At 36.9% G+C, this 27,734-nt stretch overlaps 1 protein-coding gene across 9 annotated transcripts in view; it reads left to right on the forward strand.

The window, feature by feature from the left end:
* KLHDC1 (kelch domain containing 1) overlaps positions 1–27,734 on the forward strand; it is a 94,583-nt gene that overhangs the window by 61,743 nt on the left and 5,106 nt on the right. For 4 of the 9 annotated variants that reach the window (XM_047735486.1, XM_047735487.1, XM_047735481.1 and 1 more), the window contains exons 5-13: positions 4,516–4,594; positions 4,925–4,972; positions 6,159–6,242; positions 9,715–9,798; positions 10,263–10,321; positions 15,060–15,172; positions 17,330–17,402; positions 22,200–22,284; positions 23,943–23,995. In XM_047735486.1, coding sequence (XP_047591442.1) covers positions 4,516–4,594; positions 4,925–4,972; positions 6,159–6,242; positions 9,715–9,798; positions 10,263–10,321; positions 15,060–15,172; positions 17,330–17,402; positions 22,200–22,284; positions 23,943–23,995 — 678 coding nt within the window. Of the gene's footprint in view, positions 1–4,515; positions 4,595–4,924; positions 4,973–6,158; positions 6,243–9,714; positions 9,799–10,262; positions 10,322–15,059; positions 15,173–17,329; positions 17,403–21,074; positions 21,142–22,199; positions 22,285–23,942; positions 23,996–27,734 lie in introns of those variants that run through there. The other 5 variants (XM_047735488.1, XM_047735482.1, XR_007128476.1 and 2 more) reach the window with 4 other exon arrangements.

Genomic DNA, 27,734 nt, shown 5'->3' on the forward strand with positions numbered 1-27,734 from the left:
CGTCCCTTTACAGAACATTCTTATAGGATGACTGTAAATCATGAATGTATACCTTAAATAATTATCACAAGATGAACTCACATAACTACCCCCCAAGTAAAGAAACATCATCAATATTCTAGAATCTTTCATTATGTTCACTCATAATCACTATGCTCATCCTCCTTGCTGAAGTAAACCATTATCTTGACTTTTAGTATCCTAAATTAGTTATTTTTAAAATTTTTTATATTAGATATGGCATCCTATAGAATTTATCCTTTTACCAAAATTATATTTTTGAGAGTCATTCATGATGTCATATGTACCTATGGTTTGTTTTCTTTCCTGTATATTACTCTATTTCATGAAACACTACAAAATATTTATTCATGCTACTGTTGATAAACATTTGGGGCATTTCTACTTTTTGACTCTTCAGAATAACACAACTATGAACATTTTTCTATGTATTTTGGTACATAAGGGTAAATATTTCTATTGGGTATGTATCTCTTCATTCTCTCAATAATGTAATCTGATTTCAATATAGTCTAATTTACCAATCTTTTCTTTATGATGAGAGCTTTTGTGTCTTAGACTTAGTTGATCCCAACTCTACAAAGTATTTTTGGTCTTTTGAAGTTTTTCTTGTTCATATATACAAGAAATGGGAAACAGTATTTGCCCTAGATAGGGAGACTGAGTGAAAGTAGGAGAGAGACTTACTTTTTGCTACACCTTTATCATGACATGATAAAGTCATGATAAAATACATATAACATAAAATTTGCCATTTTAACCATATTTAAACGTCTAATGCAGTGGCATTAATTACAGTCACAATTTTGTGCAACCATCAACATTATTTAGTTCCCAAATTTATCATCCCTCCCAACAGGGACTCTATACCCATTAAGCAATACTTCCCCATTCCCCCTTCTCCCCAGACTCTGGTGACTTCTAATCTACTTTCTATCTCCATGAATTTGCCTATTATGGATATTTCATAGAAGTGGAATCATTCAATATTTGTTCTTTGATGTCTGGCTTATTTCACTTAAAATATTTTCAGAGTTCACTAAGTTGTAGTATGATATCAGAACTTATTCCTTTTTAAGGCTGAATAACATTCCATTATATGCATTGTGTGCATTTATCTGTTCATCGGATGAACACTTGCTTTGTTTCCACCTTTTGGCTGTGGTGAATAATGCTGCTATGAACATTGGCTTTCAAGTATTGTTTGAGTCCCTGTTTTCAATTCTTTTGGATATATACCTAAGAGTAGAATTTCTGGGTCATATGGTAATTCTATGTTTAATTTTTTTGGGAAGCACTGAACTGTTTTTCCCCAATGACTGTGCCATATCATATTTCCTCTGGCAATGTACTTGGATTCTAATTTCTCTATGTTCTTACCAACACTTGTTCTTTTCTTTTTCTTCCTTTCTTTCTTTCTTCTTTTTTAAAAAATAATAGCTATCCTAATGGGTGTGAAGTGGTGTTCATTGTGGTTTTGATGTGTATTTCCCCAGGGACTAATGGTTTGACCATTTTTCATATGCTTATTAGCCATTTGTAGATCTTCTTTGGAGAAATGTCTATTTAAGTCCTTTGCCCATTTTTAAAAATTGGTTTGTCTTTTTGTTATTGAGTTATAGGAGTTCTTTACTTATTCTGGATATTAATCTCTTATCAGACATAGGCAGGGTTTTTTTGTTCTAATGTTTTGGGTTGGCTGGCCTGATAGAGTAAGTTAGTAAGTGTTCTTTTCTCTTCATTTTTTCTGGGGGGGGAAGACTTTGAGAAGGTTGGTATTGATTGTTCTGCAAATGTTTGGTAAATGTTCTGTAAATGTTTCACCACTGAAACTATCTGGCCTTGAGCTTGTCTTTTTTGGGAGATTTTTTGACTACTGACTCAATTATATACGTTTATTCAGTGTTTCTATTTCTTCATAAGCCATTTTTTATAGTATCTTTTCAGAAATTATTCTGTTCTATCTAACTTATCCAATCTGTTGACATAGTTTTTGTAATATTCTCTTGTAATCCTTTTAATTTCTGTAATGTTGATAGTAATGTCCTTTCTTGTCATTTCCAGTGTTAGTGCTTTGAGTCTTCTCTTCTTTTCTCTTTGTCAACCTAGCCAAAGATTTGTCAATTTCGTTGTTCTTTTCAAAGAACCAACTTTTGGTTGGTTGTTTTTCTCTATTTTTCTATTCACTGTTTTGCTTATTCTCCTTTATTTTTCATGATTTCCTTTCTCTTTAGTTTGCTCTTCTCTTTCTAGTTCCTTAGTGTATACAGTTATGTTATTGATTTGAGATTTTTTTTTAAAAAAAAATGTAGGCATTTACAGCTATAAAATTCCCTCTGAGCACCACCTTCACTACATACCATAAGTTTTGTTTTATTGTATTTTCATTTTTATTCATTTCTAGGTAATTTTTTTTTTAGATTTTATTTATTTATTTGACAGAGATCACAAGTAGGCAGAGAGGCAGGCAGAGAGAGAGAGAGGAGGAAGCAGGCGCCCTGCTGAGCAGAGAGCCCGATGCGGGGCTCGATGCGGGGCTCGATCCCAGTACCCTGGGATCATGACCTGAGCCGAAGGCAGAGGCTTTAACCCACTGAGCCACCCAGGCACCCCAATTTCTAGGTAATTTTTAATTTCCCTTGTGATTTTTTTTTCCTCCACCCATTGGTTGACATTTTTTTTTTCTTTCAGCACTTTAAAGATTTTATTACATTGCTTTTGGCCTCCATTTTTCTCGTGAGAAATTCACTCTCATTTGTGTTTTTGTTCCCCCATATATGTCTTTTTTTTCCTCTGGCTTTTCTTTATCTGTTTTTTAAATTTTTGCTCCTCATTGATTGAAAGGTTCCTATTTGTAGTTTCCCTTGTATTTATCCTTCTTAGAGTGCACTGAGCTTTTTGGGTTGGTGGGTTTATATCTTTCATCAGTTTTAGGAAGCTCTTAGTAATTATCAAACATTTCTCCTAGACGTTTATTTGTCTCTTCTCCTTCTGGGATTCCTGTTATATGACAGAGGACCATTTCGTATTGCTCCACAGAGCCTGGTTTCCTTGGATTCCCGCCCCCACCCCCATCTCTTTGTTTTAATTTGGATACTTTTTTTTTTAAAGATTTTATTTATTTATTTGTCAGAGAGAGAGAGAGCACAAGCAAGGGGGGAGCACAGGCAGAGGGAGAAGCAGGCTCCCCACCGAGCATGGAGCCCCGGGACTGGAGCCCCATGCGGAACTCGATCCCTGGACCCTGGGATCATGACCCAAGCCAAAAGCAGCAGCTTAACCGACTGAGCCACCCAGATGTCCCTTGGATACTTTTTATTAGCCTCTTGACCTGTCTTCAAGTTCACTGGTCTTTCCATTGCTATGTCTAGTCTCCTGTGAAGCCTATTTAATCAATTCTTTATTTCTGACATCTTTTTTTCAATTTTTAGCATTTCTACTTTAGCAGTTCTTTTTCATGGTTCTACATCTCTACTTAAATTGCTCTGTTATTCTTGCATGTTGTCCACCTGTTACAAACTAGATCTTTTGGCATCTTTATCATAGTTATTGTAGATGCCATGTCTGATCATTCCACTATCTGGGCCACCTTGGGATCAGCTTATATTGACCCCTCTCTTGATCATAGGTCACTTTCTTTCTTTCTTTCTTCTTTTTTTTTTTTTTTTTTTTGCCTTTTCATGTATCTTGTAATTTTTTTCACCACATTCCAGACATTCTCTATGAAAGAATAATAAGGTTTAGAAAAAATATTTATTTCCAGAAAAGGACATGGCCTTTCTGTTTTTCTTAGGCTGCTAGAGTGAGTGGTAGTTCAGTCAGTCTCATTCATAGCTGATTTGTGTTTGGAATTGTTGAAACTGTTGCAACTGTTGTACAATTGCCTTCAAATATTTTGAGGCAAGATCATGACTCTCCTTTGAGCACTGCAGATTGTTTAAAGAAGTTCAGCTGTACTTCACACTGTTCCCTCCCTCAGAACTCTGGAAGATCTCTCCTTGTTTCATAGCCTCATTGGGAGGTCTTTGGGTCACCAGGAAGTTCTCTTTGCTCTCCAATCCCACCTTTTGCTTTCTGTACCTTGGGAGATCTTTTTCAGCCTTGTACCTCCTCCCTTGGTCTTTTGAGGGCAGCCATCCTGTGTGCTATAATGACTTAGTATGCTTCTGATGTATTTCCTTCAGATCTCCTGATCTGGGTGGTTTCTTTTACGAACTCTACCTGTCCTGGATTCTTTTTCCTCTTGCTCTTATACCAGGAATGAGAGTAGGTACACACGGGTCTTTTCCCTTTTATTGACAGTTCATCGCTTTCTGGAATAGTTCATTTAGACTTCTTTGTTCCCTTCTCTCTTTGATTTTTTTTTTAACTATGGTTTTTTAATTTACTTGGCTAGTTTAGGTTATTAGGGTGAGAGAGAGGATCTCTTTCAACTTTTGATGAACAGGCTGGAAGTAGAATTCTAAAGTGTGTTCTTTTGTATTTGTTTTTCAGATTAATATATTTTGGTGGCTATGGGTGTAGGAGACACAATGAACTCCAAGACTGTTTTGATGTTCATGATGCATCTTGGGTAATCACTGTTTACATTTTCCTCTAATTTAGTATCACTTTAAAGTCTTTAGAAATAATGAGTCCAGTCTTTTTCAATTTAACTTGCCACAACTGACACTATGAGAAAAATGTGTTTTCTCTTTTTTGGATTTAGATTCAGTTGGAGGAGTTTCTCTCATCTTCTCTCACCTAGTGGTATTAGCCTTCATGGCTACCGGGAGAGTAATTTCTTACTTTATTAATCACTTATACCTGTTTCTGTTAGACAAGTAGAGATTTTAGCACAACTTGGAAAAACTTTGCTCACAGATAACCAGAACGGCTGTTGTTGAAATACATCTCCTTTTAGGTGTGTCCACCAGAACTATTCATAGCTCAGGCTGACCTCTGTTTGACAGTGAGTAAGTTGGTAGTGATATTACCTTTCCTACTTATTCTTACTGGTTAGAGAATAAACTGTTACTAATGAAATAAGACATGACATGAAATGAAACCTTTAAAAGACAACTTTAGAAACCATTGATCCCAGCATCAACAAATATAGTAGCTCTTTGCTTTTACCTTTTACTAGCATATATTATTATTGTATATTATAATGTAAATCTATATGTACATTTCATATATATCTTTTTGTATATGGGTATTTAAAAAGATCTCTGTATTTACAAGGTTTTTGAGTTTTTAAAATATCTTTAAAGTTTTGTTACTAATATTCTGGTTTCTCTTCAGATTGTATAAATCTTTTGCCTCTTAAAATTTTGTTACTTACAGTATTACTGATAATTTTCAAAAATATAAATTCCCATTACTTTGATCTACGTATTTTTACTCATTTTTTTCTCTCCTAGTACCATTAGGCTAAGAACCATGTAGTTTTGGGTATATAAGTAGATTGCATTTATATTTTAATTTAAGTAAATTGTTTAGTGTGTTTAAATTGTTTGACAAGTTCTGACAAAAATGAATGATGTATTTCTGGCATAGAACATAAAACTGACACAGAGGCAAGCTAAAGCAGGAATAGAGGATTTCAACAATCCAGAGATGCTAAATATAGTGTAATTGCTAAATGGTTGCCCTGCTGACAATATTATCTCTTAGAAGACAAACAAGAGGGTAACCCCAAGTTTGATCTATAAGAACAAATTGCTTGGTTAAGTAGAAGTGATTGGAACTTTTTGGAAAAAGGAACCATGGTCCACTGAAGTTGCTGATTGTAAAGATTAGGAATTCTGAGCATGTACTCTAGGAACACAGAGTGCAAAATATAAATGTCATTCTGTCCTCTGCAACTTTAAAAGAGATTATTCTTTGAGAGAAATGGAAGATTATCAACAAGTAAAGTTATGACTCACTGCAAGCAATGCTATGAGAAGACAAGTTGCCAGGTGACTGCTGCGACTAGTCTGGAGGCCACACTTTATGAGTCATGGGTGTGTGCTTTAGCTTTATGACTGTGGTAACACTTAACCTCTATTTTTATAATGGTGTTTATTATTTCTCCAGTAAATATGCAATGAAATTTGTTACAATAACCTAAAGTTCACAAAAGCTTTGAAATATTTTAAAAATTCCTGTTTTAGGAAGAACAGATATTCTGGGGATGGCATAATGATGTTCATGTATTTGATACAAAGACACAGAATTGGTTTCAACCAGAAATTAAAGTAAGTATTGTAAAAATTACCTTTGTATTTGTATATTCATCAATACCTTAAGAGAATATTTTTTGCTAAGTTATTTGGATTTTAGCAATTGAGTTTATAATCATATAACCCCTTAAGTGCCATCACTAATACTCTTTTTTTTTAAATCACCTATTTTTCTCCAGGTTAGCTAAGGTTGTCTAGAATCTTCCAAAGTGGGTACCATAGTTGTCCTTTACCCACAAGTATGATGTAATGATGGCACTTTTAAAATATCCTTTTAGGGCACCTGGGTGGCTCAATCAGTTACGTGTCTGCCTTTGACTCAGGTCAAGATCTCTGGATCCTGGGATAGAGTCCCTGCTCAGTGGAAGTCTGCTTCTCCCCTGCCCCTTCCCCCCACTCATGCACACGGGCTCTCTCTCTCTCTCCGCCACTCTTTCTCTCTCAAAAATGAATAAATAAAATCTTTTTTTTAAAAAAAAAAACCCTTTTACAGTCAAGTCCATAATTTTGAAAAGCCCCTATTTCATACTCTTGAAATCTACATACAATTAAAGCATGACAAAAATACATTATTATTCTCTTTCATGAACTAGTGAGCAAACCCAAATTCAAATTAGCTTAAGCCATAATGAATTTTTACATAGAGGGAAGGTATATTTTGGAGTGGCTCACATAGTGGAAGAGCCGCAGGGATTAGGGCCTCAGGAGCGAGAGGAAGTTACTCCACACCATCACAACATTTTCCATAGCTCTTCAACTTCTCTTTGCTTCTCTTTGTGTTCTAGCTTCATTCTGTCTACTGCAGACCAGCCAGCTCATTTAGGAGGGAACGTGGTCCTGGCTATCCAGGCAGTCCTTTCCACTGGTGCTGTATTCTTTCAAGGTCTATAAATTAGGTCCTCTTAGAAGAGGACTCTGCATATTTGGGCAGGTTCCCACTCTTTACATTGGTCCCTGTTCCCAAAGAGATGACAGGCTAGGCCCATGTCTCGGGCTTACCCTAAGGGAGCAGAGGATTGTGGGTAATAGGTCACCAGAACTGCGCCAAATGTAGTGCTAAACGGACAAAACCAAAACTGTCCACAAATATGCACAAATGACATACATCCATTTGAATTTTAAGATTTATGTTTTTTGTTAATGAAATAAAAGCATTTTATCTCTATTCAGATAATCTTATGTCAGCAAGCAGGTGCCAAGAAACAGTGTTGAGACTGTATCTACTGAAACTCATCCTGGATCTCTCTCGGGCATCTGTTGCCTGTACTTCTTTACAGAAAAACCAGGAGTCTGCAGCTCTTGAAGGCATATTTGTAGCATATGCTCCTGTCAGGGCACCAGGCTGGCCCATTCAGTGGAGCATGCAACTCTTGTCCTCAAGGTTGTGAGTTCATGTTCCATATTGGGCTGGAGCCTACTTTAAAAAATAATAATAATAATAAAAGTAGAATGTGCTCCTGAGGAAAAGAGAGCTCAGGTAGCTTGTAACTAGTTCTTGGGCTCCTTCTTTCTCTTCTTACCTTGGTCTATAGCTTTCTCCAACATTTTTACACACACCTAACCCTATTTTAGTTCATATTTACCAAGATTTTCAGTGTAATTTCTCTGACGATTTCTTCAAATGAGTTCTTATATTGTTTATATTTTATTGAAAATTCTCACATGGCTGTGCCTGGATGTCTCTTCATTTTTTAGAGACGTTCTTAAAATACTTCATTATTCCCAATATTAGGATCAAAAGACAAGGCAGCATGGAAGGGTGTACCAATTATTGGTGTCAAAGTTAAAAGAAATTGGGTTTGCATTCTAATTCTGTCCTATAAGAGCTGTATACTTTAGATAAGCCATTTAGTGTGTCATCTATAAAATGGAAAGGTTGAAAGTGTTTTTTCTATATCGGATTTTTACCCCTTAAGAGCAATGTACTAGTAATAGATATCTTCGAGTTGTTTTCACTATTTCAAGCAACTTAATAAGCATTGTGCATTACTTAGGCAATTAGACACACAGATTAATGCAAATGCCATTTCTTTGTTTTTGTTTTTGTTTTTTAATTTACTTATTTAACAGGCAGAGATCACAAGTAGGCAGAGAGGCAGGCAGAGAGAGAGGGGGAAGCAGGCTCCCTGCCCAGCAGAGAGCCCGATGCGGAGCTCGATCCCAGGACCCTGGGATCACCATTTCTTGTTTTTGTTTAGAATTACATGAACTCAGTTTATTCAGAAGCTTTAGGTGGCTAATAAATGCACTTGACAGAAGTTTGGTATTTATTTCATAATCAATGTGTATATAGTAGAATAATTTTTCCAAAATTTCAGATCAGGAATGGGGTAATAATAATGATTGTGTTTTGCTGAAATGACTGAGAACCACATTTCAAAAAGTTCTTTCTCACTTATATAAGTGTTAAATTGGTAACATCTGAATTATTTCTTCCGGTGTTGGCTTCAGGACAGTCATTCGAGTAAGCCTGAAAAGTCTTGAGAGTTATGATATTGGCTGTAGAGCTTAAATGTCCTGTGCCCACATTCAGGAGCCAATGTGCTGAAAATGTTGAAAAAGTTCTTTCAGAACTTGGAATGAAATGCATACACAAAAGCACCCACCATGAACACATGGAATTATACAGAAAATTTTTCCTTTAAATCTCATTCATTCATCTACCCATTATATTCTCTCTTTTCCCACCAATCCAAACTTCTCTGGAGAAGAGATCTATATTTATTCAAAGTAAAGTATAGAAAAGTGTTACCAGTTAATGGGAAGAGTTTTAGTAAGTGATAAAGCAATGTTTGGCTTAAGGCAAGAGTGAAGTCCTGATTGTGGAATTTAAGACTCCCAAGAGTTTAAGGGGGCGGATATAATTTCTTAGAGTCTCTGAGGTCATTGTGTACTACTCACTCATAATATGAACTTCTGGGGGAGGGGTGTGGGAAGAGAGGGAAGGGGGAAGAGAGAGAGAGAATCATTTTAATTTGATTTTTAAATCTTTAGAGTTCAAGCTGAAATTTACATGAAACTTTATTTTGCTAAATAGTGTCAGGCAGTTAAGAAAAACACTTCAAAAAGTAAAGCTCAGAGTAAATAAGTTTCATTCTTTTTTTTTTAAGATTTATTTATTGAGAGAGAGCATGCACAAGAGTGGGGGAGGGGAATAGGGAGAGGAAGATGGAGAATCTCAAGCAGACTCCCTGCTGAGCGCCCACGGGAGGCAGGGCTCCATCTCAGAACCCTGAGATCATGACCTCAGCCGAAACCAAGAGTCAGACCCCCCGCTGACTGGGCCACCCCTAAATTTCATTTTTGAAGAACACTGTTTGTCTATAATTATTACTACTCAGAATGAAATTTTGCCTTAGGATTTTTATTGAATTACAGAGGTAATGGTGATCTGGTGGTCAGGTATTTCTCATACTGAGTGTAGGAGTGGGACTTCCTTAGACATGTTTCAAGGCTTTGCATTCTGTTTTCTCATTTCTGCTTGCAGGGTGGAGTTCCTCCACAGCCTCGAGCTGCACACACGTGTGCCGTTCTTGGAAATAAGGGCTATATCTTTGGTGGACGTGTTTTGGTTAGTGTTTTCATGGGAATGGTATTTTTATATGTGATTCTACTTACATAAATTATTTTCTGATTTGCGGGAACAACAGACTATTCAAATTATCGAGATACTAAAATGCTGTTCAGTAACTTTTATTTTCCATCCCCTAAACAGACTATACATGAATCATCATGGATGATTTATGAATCATAGTTTAGTGAAGAGAATCCTTCACATCAGTGCATAACCAGAAAAGTTTTTAAAATTTCTGAACCTTTAAATCCTGTTACTTTAAACCCATTTCTTCCCCCCTCCCGATAAATTAATTGGGTAGCTCTAGATTAATTTTATTAACACTTAGCATTTTTTCCCAATATATAAATTTCTGATGTTTGGTAAAATGGAGATGGTCTATTTTTAATCTGAACTTATTTTAAAATTTTAGCCCATAAAAGATGTAAAACACAGACTAATTTAACACACTTTTATTTTAGCAAACTAGGATGAATGATTTGCACTATCTGAACTTAGATACCTGGACTTGGTCTGGAAGGTAAGTATGAGATTTAAGTATATTTTAATCAAAAGGCGTGTGTGTGTGTGTCTGTCTGTCTGTCTCTCTGTCTTTTGGATCATAATCCAAATCTGAATCTCTAAAACTGAACTAGTATCTTTTTCCTTCAGATCATATGTCTAAGCAAGGAATATACAGATTTAAATGCAGAGTTTGTTCTTTAACTAAATTAAATAAAACATGAGAATACCAGCAGTTGAAAATTGATTATGTAAAAGTACTGGTTTTGTACTAAGTATTCTTGAGAACTGGTCAGAAGAAGAAATGAAGGAACAGTTTATTAGGGTCATAACAAGTGAACATAACGAAGTAGGGAAAAGCCAGATTTTAATTGTGGTTCAAAGTATATATTTAACAATAGAATAAATCTATTTACCTATCACGTCAGCTGTTCGTGTAATGAGATGGAATCAGAGCTATATATTATTCTAAAATAGAAATACTATTAAAAATGAAACTGTGAAATGTCCAAAAAAAAATTATAGCAGATTGTCTTTGAAATCTTGCAATGGAGAAAGTTTTTTTAAAAATGGTATAAACCGGGGCGCCTGGGTGGCTCAGTGGGTTAAGCCGCTGCCTTCGGCTCAGGTCATGATCTCAGGGTCCTGGGATCCAGCCCCGCATCGGGCTCTCTGCTCTGCAGGGAGCCTGCTTCCTCCTCTCTCTCTACCTGCCTCTCTGCCTGCTTGTGATCTCTCTCTGTCAAATAAATAAATAAAATCTTTAAAAAAAAAAAAAAAAACTTACGATGTTATAAAAAAAAAAAAAATGGTATAAACCCAGGGTGTTTGGGTGGCTCAGTCCGTTGAGTGTCTGCCTTCCAGACATGATCTTGCGGTCCTGGGATCAAGTGCTGGGATCAAGGGGAGATTGTGTTTCCCTCTCCTCCTGCTTGTGCTCTCTCTCAAATACATAAATAAAATCTTTATTTTTAAAAATATTTATATTTTTGAGAGGGAGAGAGCACGAACAGTGGGGAGAGGCAGAGAGAGGGAGAAACAGACTCCCCAACAGAATGGGGAGCCCAACATGGGGCTCGATCCCAGGACCCTGAGATCATGATATGAGCTGAAGACAAATGCTTAACTGACTGACCACCAAGGTGCCCTTTAAATAAATAAATAAAATCTTAAAAAAAAAAAAACAAAACTTCACCAAAGTTAAAAGGCAAATTGGAAAATGCAAACAAAAAACTAAAAGTCATATTTACAGTATTTTTAAAAAGATTTTATTTATTTGCTAGAGAGAGAAAGAGAGAAAGCATAAGTGGGGAGAGGGGCAAAGAGAGAAGGAGAAGCAGGCTTTCTGCTGAGCAGGGAGCCCAGTGTGTGGCTGGATCCCAAGACCCTGAGATCACCACCTGAGCTGAAGGCAGATGAGTAACTGACTGAGCCACCTGGGTGCCCCTGCAGTATATTTTACAGGGCTTAAAGCCATAGGAACTTAGAAAATCAGTAAGAGGGGCTCCTGGGTGGCTCAGTGGGTTAAAGCCTCTGCCTTTGGCTCAGGTCATGATCCCAGGGTCCTGGGATCGAGCCCTGTATCAGGCACTCTGCTCAGCGGGGAGCCTGCTTCCCCCTCCCTCTCTGCCTGCCTCTCTGCCTACTTGTGATCTCTGTCTGTCAAATAAGTGAATAAAATCTTTAAAAAAATGTTTAAAAAAAAAAAAAGAAAATCAGTAAGAAAAAGACAAACGATCCAACAGAAAAGTGGACAAAGAACATAAATGAGCAACTCATGGGAGAAATACAAATGGGCAAAAGTTATTTTTTTTTAAGATTTCATTTATTTATTTGAAAGAGAGAGAAAGAGCATGAGTAAGGGGAGGGAGAGGGAGAAGCGGACTCCCCACTGAGCAAGGAGCCTCAAACAGGGCTCAGTCCCAGGACTCTGAGACCCAACCAAAGGCAGACACTTAACCAACTGAGCCACCCACATGCCCCCCCCCAAATTATTTTTAAAAGGTGTTCAACCTTATAGACAATCAAAGAAATGGAACTAAAAATAATAGTTTTCAATTATCAGATAAAAAAATAATTACAAATAACAAGGTGTGCTCATTTATAACAAGACTATTAGTGGGAGTATAAATTGGTACAGTTTTTCTGGAAGGTAGTTTGGCAATATATTTAAAATGTAAAATAAAATACAAGTATGCAAGCCAGGGATGCCTGCTTGGGTAAGCATCTGCCTTAGGCTCGGGTCATGATTCTGGGGTACTGATTGAGCCCCACCTTGGGCTCCCTGCTCTGCGGGGAGCCTGTTTCTCTCTCTCCCTGCCGCTTCCCCTGCTTGTGCTCTCCCTCTCTCTCTCTGTCTCTGTGTCAGATAGTAAATAAACTCTTTAAAAAAAGAAAACATAAAATGGAATTTCTACTTTGATCCAGAGTTTCTCCGAAGACCGTAATTGGATGCGTGCGCATGTGTGTGTTTGTGTTACAACATTATTGTAAAAGCAAGAACTGGGGGTCAGCCCTCATGTTTCCAAGTGGGGATTGTTTAAATTATGGCACATTTGCGCAGTGGCTACTATGCTTCCATTACCAAAGGAAGTTATACTTACAGAAATATTCTACAGTGTATTAGTTGAATGAAAAAAGTTGCAGAACAGAATATAGGATCCCATATATATATATATATATATATATATATTTTTTTTTTAAGATTTTATTTATTTATTTGACAGACAGAAATCACAAGCAGGCAGAGAGGCAGGCAGAGAGAGAGGAGGAAGCAGGCTCCCCACCAAGCAGAGAGCCCGATTTGGGACTCAATCCCAGGACTCTGAGATCATGAACTGAACTGAAGGCAGAGGCTTAACCCACTGAGCCACCCAGGCACCCCCCATTTATATTTTTTAATAAATATGCTTATATGTACATTAAAACCTAGAAAGATATATACCAAATTATTATTATTTCTCATCACTGGAGGACAGGATTATAAGAGAACTCTCCTTTTTAAAAATACTTTTGTGAAAAAAACTACTTTTGTGGTTGTTGAATCTTTTGTAACCAAAGTGATTCTTATAGCCAACCCAAACCATAAAAATACTTCCATTTTGGAAAAAAAAATTATGTCTTCTACAAATGGCCCATATTATTCTGGAACATTCCAGAATGCTGGAGAATGGTATCCTCTTACCTCCTAAGTTAAACTTTTGTACTTATGTTTTTATTTCTTTAAGAATAGAACAGTATTTGAAATTTTTAGAGGTTTATCCTGGACCTGGAATGGCTTGCAAACTTTTTTTTTTTTAAGATTGTATTTATTTATTTGAGAGAGAGAGAGAGAGTGTGTGTACAGTGAGGAGGGACAGAGGGAGAGAGAGAGAAGGAGAGATAGAAGCAGACTCCCTGATGAGCAGGAAGCCATGCTTCTATTTTCCTGCTGCTTTTGATTTGATCATTTGATTTTTCTTTAGCCTATTGATATGGTGGATTCCATTAGCTGCTTTTTGAGTGTTGAACAGCCTTGTATACTGGGGATAAGTCTTATTTGATCATGGTGTATAATTCTTTTAAGTTTTTGGATTTGATTTACTAATATTTTGGTGAGTGAGGATTTTTGCGTCTATGTTCATGACCAATATTGGTCTGTCATTTTCTTTTCTTGTGATGTCTTTATTTTTGTTTTGTTTTGTATTTTAGACTTTATTTATTTAAGAGAGAGTGAGCGAGAGAGAGAGCACAAGCCAGGGTGGGTGGGGGGAGAGGCAGAGGGAGAAGCAGACTCTCCACTGAGCAGGGACCCCAATGCTGGGATCGATCCCAGGACCCTGGGATCATGACCTGAGCAGAAGGCAGACGCATAACCGACCAAGCCACCCAGACCTATTTTTATTTTATTTTTATTTATTTATTTATTTTAAAGATTTTATTCATTTATTTGAGAGAGAGACACAGGGAAAGCTCGATAATGAAGGGGGTGGACCATAGGGACAGGGTGAAGCAGATTCCCCACTGAGCAGGGAGCCTGACATGGGCCTCTATCCCGGGATTCTAGGACCATGACCTGAGCCAAAGGCAGCTGCTTACCTGACTTAGCCACCCAGGTGCCCCTGCATACTTTTATTTTAAAGCTAGAGTAGCTAGCATTTTTAGGTAAAGAAGCTTTGGGAAATTGTAAGGGAAGTAAACCAAAGTAAAAGCAACAGCACCCAAATCCCATAATATCCTTGAGGAAATCAGCTAAAAATATAAAATTAAACATGGGCCCACAGTAAAAAGTTACAGACATAAAAAATAATTATGTTGAAAAACTTAAGAAGTTATATGGATTAAACAACATGATATGAAGCACGCACTGAGAACTGACTGTAATTTTCAGTCTGTGTTCTGTGACCAAGTGGCATGGAGCTAAATGAAAAGATTGTCTAAATTCATCTAAGCATTTAAGAATTTTTTAAAAAAGATTTTATTTATTTGACAAATCACAAGTAGGCAGAGGGGCAGGCAGAGAGAGAGGGGAAAGCAGGCTCCCTGCTGAGCAGAGAGCCCTGAGATCCTGACCTGAGCCAAGGCAGAGGCTTAATCCATTGAGCCACCCAGGCACCCCAAGAATGTTTTTGAAATCTTAACCTTAATGCAGCTGGAGATAGTAAAAGCAGCTTTTTAAAAAAAAGTATGAGGCAGTTTTTTACCTTAATCTGAGATGATCGGAAACCTTTCATTTTGACTAACACAGTAACTAGATTTTTTTTTCCCCCTTACCACAGGATTCCTGTTAATGGAGAAAACCCCAAACATCGGTCATGGCATACTTTAACACCAATAGCTGATGATAAACTTTTTCTATTTGGTGGACTAAGTGCAGACAATATTCCATTAAGTAAGTCAATTAAAGTTTAGCCTACAATTATTATCTCATTCTTTTTTCTTAATTGTATTTGATATATAAGTTTCCTTCCTTCCTCCCTCCCTCCCTCCCTCCCTCCCTCCCTTTCTTCCTTTCTCTCTTTCTTTCATTTTCTGGTTTACGTTTATCCCCAACTGTATGCTTTCATTAAGAATTAGAAGACCCCTGGGGCGCCTGGGTGGCTCAGTGGGTTAAGCCGCTGCCTTCGGCTCAGGTCATGATCCCAGGTCCTGGGTTCAAGCCCCACATGGGGCTTTCTGCTCAGCAGGGAGCCTGCTTCCTCCTCTCTCTCTGCCTGCCTCTCTGCCTACTTGTGATTTCTCTCTGTCAAATAAATAAATAAAATCTTTAAAAAAAAAAAAAAGAATTAGAAGACCCCTTTGCTTTAGTACCTTTGACTCTCCATGTTCTCCTGTTTCCTAGGTATATAGAAAAGGAAGGGTGGTTGAAGCTAGATGAATTAAAGCCCCTTTCAACTATAATATTCTGTGGTTCAGTGCCTTCCTGATTTTTGATCTAGATACTTACATTGTAGCCTAGAATGGGGATTAGAAGAACAGTCTTCCCCAGAAGGCTCTGGAAATAAAAGGTGGGAAGGCCAGTTGCTTCTCTTTTTTTCCAGAACTATAAAGGAAAGTGCTTAGCCAGAAACTTTAAACTCCTGTCATTGCTGATTCCAACAGCTGTGGTTTTGTAATGCTGGGGTTTTGTTTTTGTTTTTCCAGCAGTAAAATTGTGGCATCAGGATAGACAAATGACTTAAGAATATCCACTCTCTAGTTTGATGTTAGGTGTTTTGTGTTTTCTTAACTCAGAAGTTTTCCATGACTAGAGAGGTTTTCTTTTCTTTTCTTTTTTTTTTTAAAGATTTTATTTATTTATTTGACAGAGAGAGATCACAAGTAGACGGAGAGGCAGGCAGAGAGAGAGAGAGAGGGAAGCAGGCTTCCTGCTGAGCAGAGAGCCCGATGTGGGACTCGATCCCAGGACCCTGAGATCATGACCTGAGCCGAAGGCAGCGGCTTAACCCACTGAGCCACCCAGGCGCCCCTAGAGAGGTTTTCTTAATAAGAAACCTCATTTATACACTTCCATATAGGATCTGGAAACAACTTTTTATTTTTCAACAGCAATTTATTGATCATCAACTATGAGTCAAGCAGCAAAAGGACTCCAGAGGTTGGCTAGGGAAACAGAGGAGTTTCTAGTAGGGGTGCTAGGTATTGCAAATTATTATGCTTCTCCAATTTGAAGGGTTTTAATTAAAAGAGATTTGGAGTCTAATAAAAAACTAACACCTATTTGTTTCAGTAGGGGTTGTTTAATATCATGTCTTTTGAGCTTTAATGTTTTTATTATTTTTATTTATTTATTTATTTATTTATTTATTTAAAAGATTTTATTTATTTATTTGAGAGAGAATGAGTGAGAGAGAGCATGAGAGAGGAGAAGGTCAGAGGAAGAAGCAGACTCCCCAAGGAGCTTGGATCCCGATGCGGGACTCAATCCTAGAAGTCCAGGATCATGACCTGAACTGAAGGCAGTCACTCAACCAACTGAGCCACCCAGGAGCCCTGAGCTTTAATGTTTTTAATTCCTATTTGGTATTTTTAGTCATGGACATGTGGGGAATTCCCTGTCCTAACTCTTAGTCCAGTCGGAGTCCTCCTGTACAGACGCAGCTTAATTTCTGGGTATTATATGATACCAAGAATTAATTTTGTTGACTATGATAATGGCATTGTGGCAATGAGATAACGGCATTGTGGTTCTGTAAACAATGTATTTTTTAAAGTGATGTTTACTGAAGTATATATGGGGGAAATGACAGGAGAGCTAAGATTTGCTTTAGAGTAATTGAGCCACAAGAATAACAAAAAAGAGATAAATGGAGCACGTGTGACAAAACCTGGATAGTTGTTGAATTTGGGGTATGTGACGGTGCATGTCATGGCCATATGGTGCATATCATGGCCATTCTACCTGTGTATATCTCTGAAAATTTTTGTGAGAAAATATACATACACACAAAAAAAGACAGTTGTATAAATATAGCATGATAAATTTGGGAAAAAGTTTAAATTTTATACTAAAGACCTAATCTTACTTTCTGAACTGTCATAATTGCAGGTGACGGTTGGATTTATAATGTCATAACAAATGGTTGGAAACAACTTACACACTTACCTAAAACAAGACCCAGGTAACTCTAGAAGTTAATGACTAGTAAAATAGTTAAGAATTTCTGAAGTATTAAAATATAGCACTGATTTTATAGTGTTTGCCATTAAAATTGTAAATAATCAAGAAAGATATCTTTCAAATAAGCTAGATGTTACCTAAGTAGTTTCATTTTAATTATGTCTGATTGTTAGATATGGTCTATTCTGTTTTCATCCATGTTTGCATACTTAAAAATGTTACTCTTTTAGGTAAATGTGTAATCTTGCCTGATAATATGAAAAGGCTAAGAAATTGGAAGCATCATATAATGTTAATATTTTTGATAAGTAGACAAGAATGGGGTTGGCTTTATAGTTATTTGTTTTTAGAAGAGGTTTTTTGCAATTTAATAAGAAAATTACTTTAATGTTGATCAATAGATGGCAGATTATTATTTTAATTAACTGATGTAGTCATTAATATGAATTTTTTGAAAAAAAGACATGTAAATTATTTGTCGTATATTATAGAGCAAAAGTTGTAGAAACAATATATGATCATACTACAATTGATCCTTGACAACACAAGTTTGAATTACATGGATCCACTTACTACATACTTTTTTTTTAATGTACACAGTACTATAAATGTATTTTCCATATGAGTTTCTTAATAACATTCTCTTTTTTAAAATGTGAGTAGTTGACACACAATGGTACATTAGTCTCAGGCGTATAACATGGTGATTCAACAGCTCTATACATTAACCTATGCCCGCCACAGTTGTAGGTGCCATCTGTCACTATGCAACGCTACCACAGTGTCACTGACTGTATTCCCATGCTGTACCTTTTATTCCCATGATTTACTCATCCATAACCAGAAGCCTGTATCTCCCAATCCCCTTCATCTGTTTTGCGCATCCTCCCCACTCCCTTTTCCTCTCTCAGTCATCACTTTGTTCTCTGTATTTGTAGGTCTGATTTTGCTTTTTATTTATTTATTCATTTTTTATAATGTTTTCTTTTCTCTAGCTTCCTTTATTGTAAGAATACGGTACATAATACATATTACATACAAAATATGTATTAATTGGATTTATGTTATTGGTAAGGCTTCTGAGCAACAGTTAGCTATTAGTACCTGTTTTGAGGAGCCAAAAATCGTATATCAATCTTCAGTTCTGGGGGTATCACTGTCCCAACCCCTGTGTTGTTCAAGGGTCAACTGTACAAAGAAAACCACATTAGAATTGTAATACTTTTTTTTCTAATTTGAGAGAATAGTATAATAAAAATATATTCTTAGGAAATTCAGAGTCAACACATTATAATCATTACAGTTAGTAATAGATTTTACTCTTTTGCATGCCATGTATTTCAGAAATTTTTTTGCTATAGATTATGTATACAAGTGTGAAGTTAATCATGTGCATTTCAGAAGTTTAATTAATGACAATTAAGTAACTTACTTGAGAAAAAGGCCTGAAGGAATTTGTATATCTTTCAGTGTCTATATTTATATTAATATGCATAAAACAGAGTTTATCATAATTACATATGTGATTCTTATATTTTCATGTGTAAAAATTCATTGAAATGTATTACTTTAGCAATTTGGATCTTTTGAAATGCATTTTTTAACTTAAAGAGTTGTATATTAAGATGTGGGAGCCCAGTGTTCTAGTCCTTGCTCAGCTACTACTTAGCTTTTTGGCTTTGGGAAAGTCACTTAAAGAAATGAGCATTAATTTTTTCATCCCGTGAAATGAGGGAGTTGGACTAGAGAAGCTCTTAGTTCTCTTTCAGTTGTTTGAATGTATGACTGCAGTAATTTTGGACCAAAGTGTTAGTAAGAATATGTTTAATTTTTAAATTGCTCCTATTTTATAATTCAATCCTTAATAAGTATTTAGAGCAACACAACTATTATTAATAATGATATTAGTTAGAACTGAGCTATGTAAAGATATTTCTTTGAATTCAGCTGATGTGTCATGTAAATAATATGCTTTATTAGAATGTTTAGGTGATAAGTTTAGAGCAGCTGTGAGAGGACATAAACTATCAGTCTATAGACAAACATCAGGTTGCAAGCTAGATGTCACCAAAATCAAGGCAGGAAAGGCTTTCCAGTGTTCTTCGATGATGAAGTCCAGGCCAGAGTTTCCCTAAGGCAGATAAGACAGAGGCAAATCTATCTTCAGGTATGAGGTGAGGAGGAGAACAGGTGGGATACAGTTTAGTGTAAGGAGAACATATATATATATATATATGTATGTGTACTAATTTTTTATGAGTGAGAATTTACTTAACATCTAAATACATTTTGTGCTGTTTCAAGTTATAATTTGAAATGTAAATGGCCCAATTCTCCTCTTGTAATCCTACAGCAGGGTTTCTCAACCTCGGCACAATTGATATTTTGGACCAAATTATTCTTTGTTACTAGAGGTGTCCTATGCCCTAGAGGATGTTTAGTGGTATTTTTGGCCTTCACCCACTAGAGCCTAGTAGTACTGTGCCCCCCCACACACACATCTGGAGTTGTGACAATCAAACTATTTCAGATATAGGCAAATGTCCTTTGGGGGCAAAATCAGCCCTGGTTGAAAACCACCATTTTGTAGCATTGCACGCTCTTCTCCAGGTTGCACCTTAGTTAGAGCAAGGCTTGGTTGAAAGGCCATCTTTCTAGCCATATCTAACTGCCTGGATAAGTAGCTGTCAGCAAGGACCTTTTTTTATAACATGTCTATAGAAGAAGTCCAACAAAGCATTGACTTATGGAGCCTCCAGTACTTCCTGATGGATCCCATGATTGTTGCCGAGGTTACACACGGCCTTCTCTCCCAGAAATTAAATGTTCCTTGTATTCCACTTCCTTTATCCAATTCCTCGTCCCCAAGCTCGCACCATAATCTGGGTGTCAATGAAGACTTACATCAATTTATGTTCTAACATATAAGTTGGAGAATTGGGCAGAGCATTTCGGAAACAAAATCCCTTATGACTCAGTTCTATCCTGGGTGCCGAGTGCAACTGTCATTGAATGTGTGAGTGATCGTTTGAGGGAAGTACTTGATGTAGCCAATTGTGCATAATCCTACTGTTTGCACTTGTGGGAGTTAAGTGAAAAGGATAAATGTACTAAAAATAAGTGATGTGGTAATAAAATAAGTAATAATGTGTTACTGGGGTGTCTGTTGCTTCAGTAATTTGGTCTATTAAGGGAAGTCATCAAAATTCAGAGTCAAAGCAATGACTTTGTAAAATTCTCGATTTATCTTCTAAAATTGAGAACTTTACATGTACTTTTTTGTCCTGAGACTTAGAGCTCCCCAAAGTACTGAATTTTATCAAACATATGTTTATGCTTTGTAAATAATGTGAAATGGGAGATGACTGTGAGCTATCAGACCATTTCCAAAAGAACATTAGATGCTCTACTCCTACGAAATAACTTATTTAATAATTGAATAAATTATGGTGGTTTTTTGCATTTCCTTTTGTTAATTAGAGTTTTTGACCCCCCCCCCCCCCACTGGACATAGAGCACCATATTTAGGCATTTTTAAAGAGAAGCATAAAATTAGATTTCCCAAGTTGCAGTGGTGTGCTGGTAAAGGCTTAAACGACTGCTTTCCAGGAAAAACAAAACAAAAAAGCCCTAATTTGTAGTATTTGCTGGTTCCCACCATGGCCAATTTCAGGCTCCCACCGAGATGGCACTGAACGTGGATTTGGACAGAGACAGGCAGACTTGGTTTCACCGACCCGGTAAGCCCCTTCCAGCACACCACTGGCAAGTTTTGATAAGGACCTCACATGTGGACCTTTAGAAGATCCACACATCAGATAATTAAAGTAGTATATAGAGCAGTTTCTCTCCAAATGTAAGTCAGAAGATTATAAAACGAACATGGAAATCTTCAAAGGTGCTAACCAGGGAGGGTAACTGAGCTAGCTGGTTTGTTTGGGTATTTGGATGATTCCTGGAGATTTTGAACCTGTGCTTAAGGCCCTGAAAGAATGACTTATCATCTTAATCATAAGAAATGGAGTGAGCAAAAGCCTACAGTCAGATAAGATTTTCTCTTAGGGGATGCAGATAAATGAACTTGGGAGGAAGAGAGGGTTCATTGCAGTGGGAGGGGCCAAGAATTAAGAATTATGAGAAAAAGAAATAATCGTTGATCATGCATATGAGGCTGAGAAAAATGGCACAGTTGCTTCCTGATCAGGACATGTCCATGGTTAAAAACATTTCAAAAATATTATTTAACAGCCAAGTGTAGCTGAGAGAGACTAGAGACAGAAAAATAAGGAACAATTCTGGTGTTCTGTGCCCAAAGTGATAAGTAGTGTGACAGTGTAAACGTGAAGGGACAGCCAAGTTGGGTTTGTTAGGGGATGGGGAACAGAGAACAGGAAAGAAAAGCCAAAAATGATGAAAACAGGAACATGGCAGATAATAATAAGAAAATTAGGGAAAAGTTCCATTTTTCAGCAATAGGATGATCAGTTCCTTTTTAATTAATTTTATTTCACTGATAATATCTATAAGATGAAGAGGCTAGAAAAAGGTTGGGGGATATAATAGAAAAGAATTATTAGGGGTCATCTCCTTAATTGATGTGATTTAATGAGAATCTAATGGTTTAGTGATTCTAGAGGAATCTTCAAAATCTCTTTTAGGATATGCCAAAGGTTCAAATTCAATCATGCCCATTTTGAAATAGATTAAATGTGAAGTGTGCAGTTTAAAATTGATTTATATGTCATATATAGTTTCCTTCTTCATAGTATTTTACTCTGCTTATAATTTTCAATTATAGGTTATGGCATACAGCCTGTTTGGGGAAAGAAAATGAAATAATGGTATTTGGTGGGAGCAAAGATGATTTACTTTCCTTGGATACAGTAAGAAAATTTCACATCTAACTATTTCCTCTGAGTGGTTTTGTTATTCTAACTAAATGGCTATTCAGCAGAATTGTTGATATTCCCACATTGCCAAATATGGGAGAATATGAAATGTTACTTGATAGTGTGATTAATCTTCAGAACGAGTAGCTTTTGTGAAGTATTTCAGGATATTTTGAGTTTACGAATCAAACTCATTAGTTTGACTAATGACAAACGTCATAGTCAAGTTATTAAGAGCTTTTAAAAGACCTTCTTTTTCTGAGTCTCACCATAGTATGGGTGTTTGTAATTTTATTAGATTAAAATATTTCCAAGTTATAATTGATATTTCATAAGACTATATACAATGTATACGTAAACTACTAAGTATAGTAGTAAGTCCCCATGAAATTGGTACCTCACCTAATAACTGGAAAACCAGTGCTAGCTTCTCCCATCAAGAAGAAAGTAGCTTGAAATTTTTAAGTGTACTTTCTTTTTACTTTATGTGTCTTTTGCCACAGCTTTACCCACCTTATATTTAAGAGTAAAGCATTGCATTTTTAAAATTTGATAAAACTAAGGTCAAATAAATAAATGAAAAGCATTTGGAGAGTATTGTTCTTTCACTCCTTGCACCTTGGGAATTTCAGAGCAAGGTGGCCACGCTCCTACTGTGTTGTGATGGGACAGCAGCTCAGGATTGGTTGCTCTGGTTTGTGTAGGACATCTGGGAACAGCGGGACTCAGAACTGGCAGGGACAGGAGGCACCAGCCAGAATCCAGCCATGTTGGTGCCAGCACTCTCCCCGACATCTTTCTAGACATAGTTATCTCCAGAGTTGTGCCTGCCAAGTGGCAAACCCTGAAATGAGCTGGCTTCTCTCCAGGGGATTTGGTTTACTTTACATTTTTGAAACCTCCAATTTAAACGTTTCATACATTGAAAGTCTGAGAACTTTCTTTGGGTGAGAATTCAGTGTTTCAACAAAAGATTAAAACCACGACTTTGCATTTAATTGAAAAGAGAATTTTGTGGTTTGTCTTCTTTTTCTTGGCACTAGAAATTGGTAGGATACAGAGTTTATCATTAAAACAGGAATCCTGATTAAAATCATGATCATAAATTATGAAATTCTAAAGGCTTATTTGAAAGGATTAGGGACATTTTTCTGTTGATTCTTCCACATTAATTTTTAGATGAGAGAATCATTATTCAAAAAATCTTCTGGGATCGGAGATTTCCAAATGAATTCCCAGGGACTCCTGGGACCATTTAGAAAATGGAGACAAGATAAAGAGATTTTAAAATAAGAGTCATTTGGAAGAGAAAAGTTCTCCTTAAAAACAAAAAAGCTTGAAAATCACTACTTTTCTCGTTTTGAGCTCATTGTTCTAAGAGAAAAACATGTATCTGAATTTTAAATTTGCAATTGTGTATGTTGTGGTTAGGTAAAAACTTGGTCATTGAGAAATGGTAGTGACCTACCCAAAGTTTGTGTGGCTAGCAGGTGTGTGTATATGTATGGTGTGTGTGTGTGTATGAATAACTAGGGGGAGAGATTTATTTGCTGCTTATAATTTCTTTTACATTTACAAAATAAAAATATTAAATTATTAATGCATTTTTATTCTTTTAAACACCTTGATAATTCTTTTTTTATGTTGATTAGGGCCACTGTAATGATTTATTGATCTTTCAAACACAGCCTTATTCACTACTCAGGTAAGTAAATTCATTATATATATATATATATATATATATGCTATATACATATATATGCTATATACATATAAATAAAGGAAGATGAAAGAAATTATCATATCTTATTAGTATATGCTATATATATAAAATAAATATTAATATATTATATTAAGGTATAATAGCATATAATTATATGCTATTAAGATACGATATGTAGGGGTGCCTGGGTGGCTCAGTGGGTTAAAGCCTCTGCCTTTGGCTCAGGTCATGATCCCAGGGTCCTGGGATCCAACCCTGTATCATGCTCTCTGCTCAGCGGTGAGCCTGCTTCCCCTTCTCTCTCTGCCTGCCTCTGCCTACTTGTGATTTCTGTCTGTCAAATAAATAAATAAAATATTTTTTTAAAAAAGATATGATATGTATATGCTATTAAGATATGATAATTTCTTTCATCTTCCTTTTTGAGAAGTGTGATAACTTTTCAAGTAGTTTATGACTTGAATTTAAGAAAATGTTTATATCTTCCTAAAAGTATAATCAAACTTATAATAGTGAACCATACACCAATGTGATTTTTAAAAATTAAAATATATAGTACAATCATATTTTTATATGGGAATATTAAGCTTACTGTACTTCCTTGATTCTAAGCCTGAAATATTTCATATTTTAACTTTTCTAAAATCAGAGTGTGTCCAATAATAGACACACATATATATGCATTTAATTTAGTAGAATTTCTCTCTTTTTTTTTTTTTTAACACCAAAGCTGTTATTAAATTGGTGGTGTGACTTACAATGTCTTAGCTCATACATTCTTGCTTTAAAAGGAAGGTTTAACAAGGTTTACAAGGTTTAGTTGGAATATTGTGAAAAAAAAAAAAATCCCATTTCTTGGGGTGCCTGAGTGGCTCAGTGGATTAAGCCTCTGCCTTCAGCTCAGGTCATGATCCCAGGGTCCTGGGACTGAGTCCCAAATCGGGCTCTCTGCTTAGTGGGGAGCCTGCTTCCCCCTCTCTCTCTGCCTGCTTCTCTGCCTACCTGTGATTCTCTCTCTCTGTCAAATAAATAAATAAAATCTTAAAAAAAAAAATCCCATTTCTTCCTGTGAGGGTCAGGAAGAAGGATTTGAGTGAAGTAAAAGTTGCTCAGTGACCAAGTTTGTTTTGTTTTGCTTTTTTAAGATTTTATTTATTTGAGAGAGACCCCTCCTTCTATTACTGCAGTGGTTCCTTCTGTGACTGCATGTTATATAATCTCATAGGGAACTTCAAAAAGTATTGATGCCTGTGTTCCCCGCCCATGTGTTATGATTTAATTGGTCTGGGGCGTGGCCTGAACTTAGGAATTTTTGGAAGACCCCAACATAGTTCTTTTTTTTTTTTAAGATTTTATTTATTTATTTGACAGACAGAGATCACAAGTAGGCAGAGAGGCAGGCAGAGAGAGAGGGGGGAAAGCAGGTTCCCCGCTGAGCAGAGAGCGCAATGCGGAGCTCGATCCCAGGACCCTGAGATCATGACCCAAGCCGAAGGCAGAGGCTTTAACCCTCTCAACCACCCAGGTGCCCCATAGTTCTAAAGTGCAGATGTCATGATTATACTGTCTTGTATTGTTACTTAACTTTTGCTGTGAACATAACTACTTTCCCTAAGTAGATTGTAAGTTCTTTATATGCAGGGATCAAAAAATATAATATTCAAGTGCCTGCCATGGGACGGCACTATACTATGAAGTGAAAAGTCATGCTCTTTCCCTTAAACTGCTAGTAATATAGAAGGCAGGTGTTCAACAACTATAAAAGAAAAATAAAATTGTTTTAAGAGAAGCATATACGAAGTTAATGGGACTACTGACAAAGAAGACCCTCTACCCATGTGGTTAAGATGGTGAGGGTTAGGGGAGTCTTTGCAGAAGAGGAAGAGTTTGAGACAGTTTGCTACAAACAAGCAGTGCAAGGGTGTTAGTACAAGATACACAAATATATATGTTCTGGAAACTGAATTTTTGAGCGTTCCTAGACATATGCATGAGGTAGGGAGTTCGACAAGAAATCAGAAACCATATATCATCTAGAGCCTTTGTGTTTCATGCAGATGAGTTTACATTATCTTGTGGGAGATCAAGAACCACTGAAAAATTTGCAGCAGAGGAATGAGATGATCATATTACAAATAAGAAAGCTCCTTTGAGAACAATGGGGATAAGAGATTAGAGGGTTATATTACTGTGTAAGGAAAGTTAATAGAGTCTTACAGTGGTCAAACACAAAGTGTGGGACTGATCTTGAAAGTGGCCAGGGAGCTGGAGAAGGGATGGAGGTAGAATGGGCTTGGTAGGAAAAGAAGAGGGAAGAATTAGTAATAGAGAGTCTATGAAGAAGGAAATGAGTTTGAAGGTAGGATGGCTTAGAAAGATGAATTTGGTTTGGGGCCTTTTGAGCTTGAAGTACTTATGGCATCTTTAATGGAGCTATTCATTAACTAGATAAGTATGTGGAGAGATATCTGGGATAGACATAAAGAATCATTGGAGGATACGGACTCTCGGGTGGCTCAGTTGGTTAAGCATCCAACTCGTGATCTCAGCTCAGGTCCTCATGTCAGTCATGAGTTCAAGCCCCATGTTGGTGCATGGAGCCTACTTTAAAAAAAAATCATAGGGTGCCTGGGTGGCTCAATCAGTTAAGCACCTGCCTTTGGCTCAGATCATGATCCCAGTGTCCTGGGATCAAGTCCCACATCTGGCTCTCTGCTCAGTGGGGAGCCTGCTTCTCTCTCTGCCTGCCACTCTGCCTACTAGTGCATACTCTCTCCCTGTCAAATAAGTAAATAAAATCTTAAAAAAAAAAAAAAAGAATCACTGAAGTATAAATGGGCATGTGCTAGCTCTGCCCAAGAAGAATTTTAAGAGTAAGGATGAAGCCAACAACTGAGCGCTAAGAACTCAACATCTGAGGATTTAGAGGAAAAGAGGCACAAGAGAATGACCAGGAAAGTGAAAGGTGAACCAGGAGATACTGGAAATGAGAAATGAAAAACGGCGGGAGGAAAGAACTAAAGTCAGAGAGACTACTAACTGTAAAGAGGTCACAGAATATCCGGATCGAAAAATGCTGTGGTGTTTGGCCATGATCACAAGGATCATTTCTCCCAAGCAGCACCAAGGCTACAGGAAGAGTGAGGAACAGGTTGACCCTTGAACAGCACATGTCTGAGGTGCGCAGGTTCACTTGTACACAGGCTTTTCCCCATAAATCCACACAGCACTGTAAATGTGTTTTCTCTTCCCTAGGATTTTCTTTCTTTTTAAGATTTTATTTATTTGAGGGATGCCTGGGTGCCTCCGTTGGTTAAGTGGCTGCCTTCAGCTCAGGTCATGATCCCAGGGTCCTGGGGATCAAGTCCCACATCGGGCTCCTTGCTCGGCAGGGAGCCTGCTTCGCCCTCTGCCTCTGCCTGCCACTCTGTCTGCCTGTGCTCGCTCTCCCTCTCTCTCTCTGACTAATAAATAAATAAAATCTTTAAAAAAAAGATTTTATTTATTTGAGACAGAATGAGCAGTGGGAAGGGTCAGAGGGAGAGCGGGAGAAGCAGATTTTTTCACTGAGCAGGGAGTGGATGCGGAACTTGATCTCCACAACCTGAGTGGAAGGCCGATGTTTAACCCACTGAGCCATCCAGGCGCCCCCTTCCCTAGGATTTTTTTTTTTTTTTAAGATTTTACTTATTTATCAGAGAGAGAGAGACACAGCGAGAGA

This window comes from Lutra lutra, chromosome 7 (assembly GCF_902655055.1).
Source record: "Lutra lutra chromosome 7, mLutLut1.2, whole genome shotgun sequence".
In the NCBI taxonomy this organism is placed as follows: domain Eukaryota; kingdom Metazoa; phylum Chordata; class Mammalia; order Carnivora; family Mustelidae; genus Lutra; species Lutra lutra.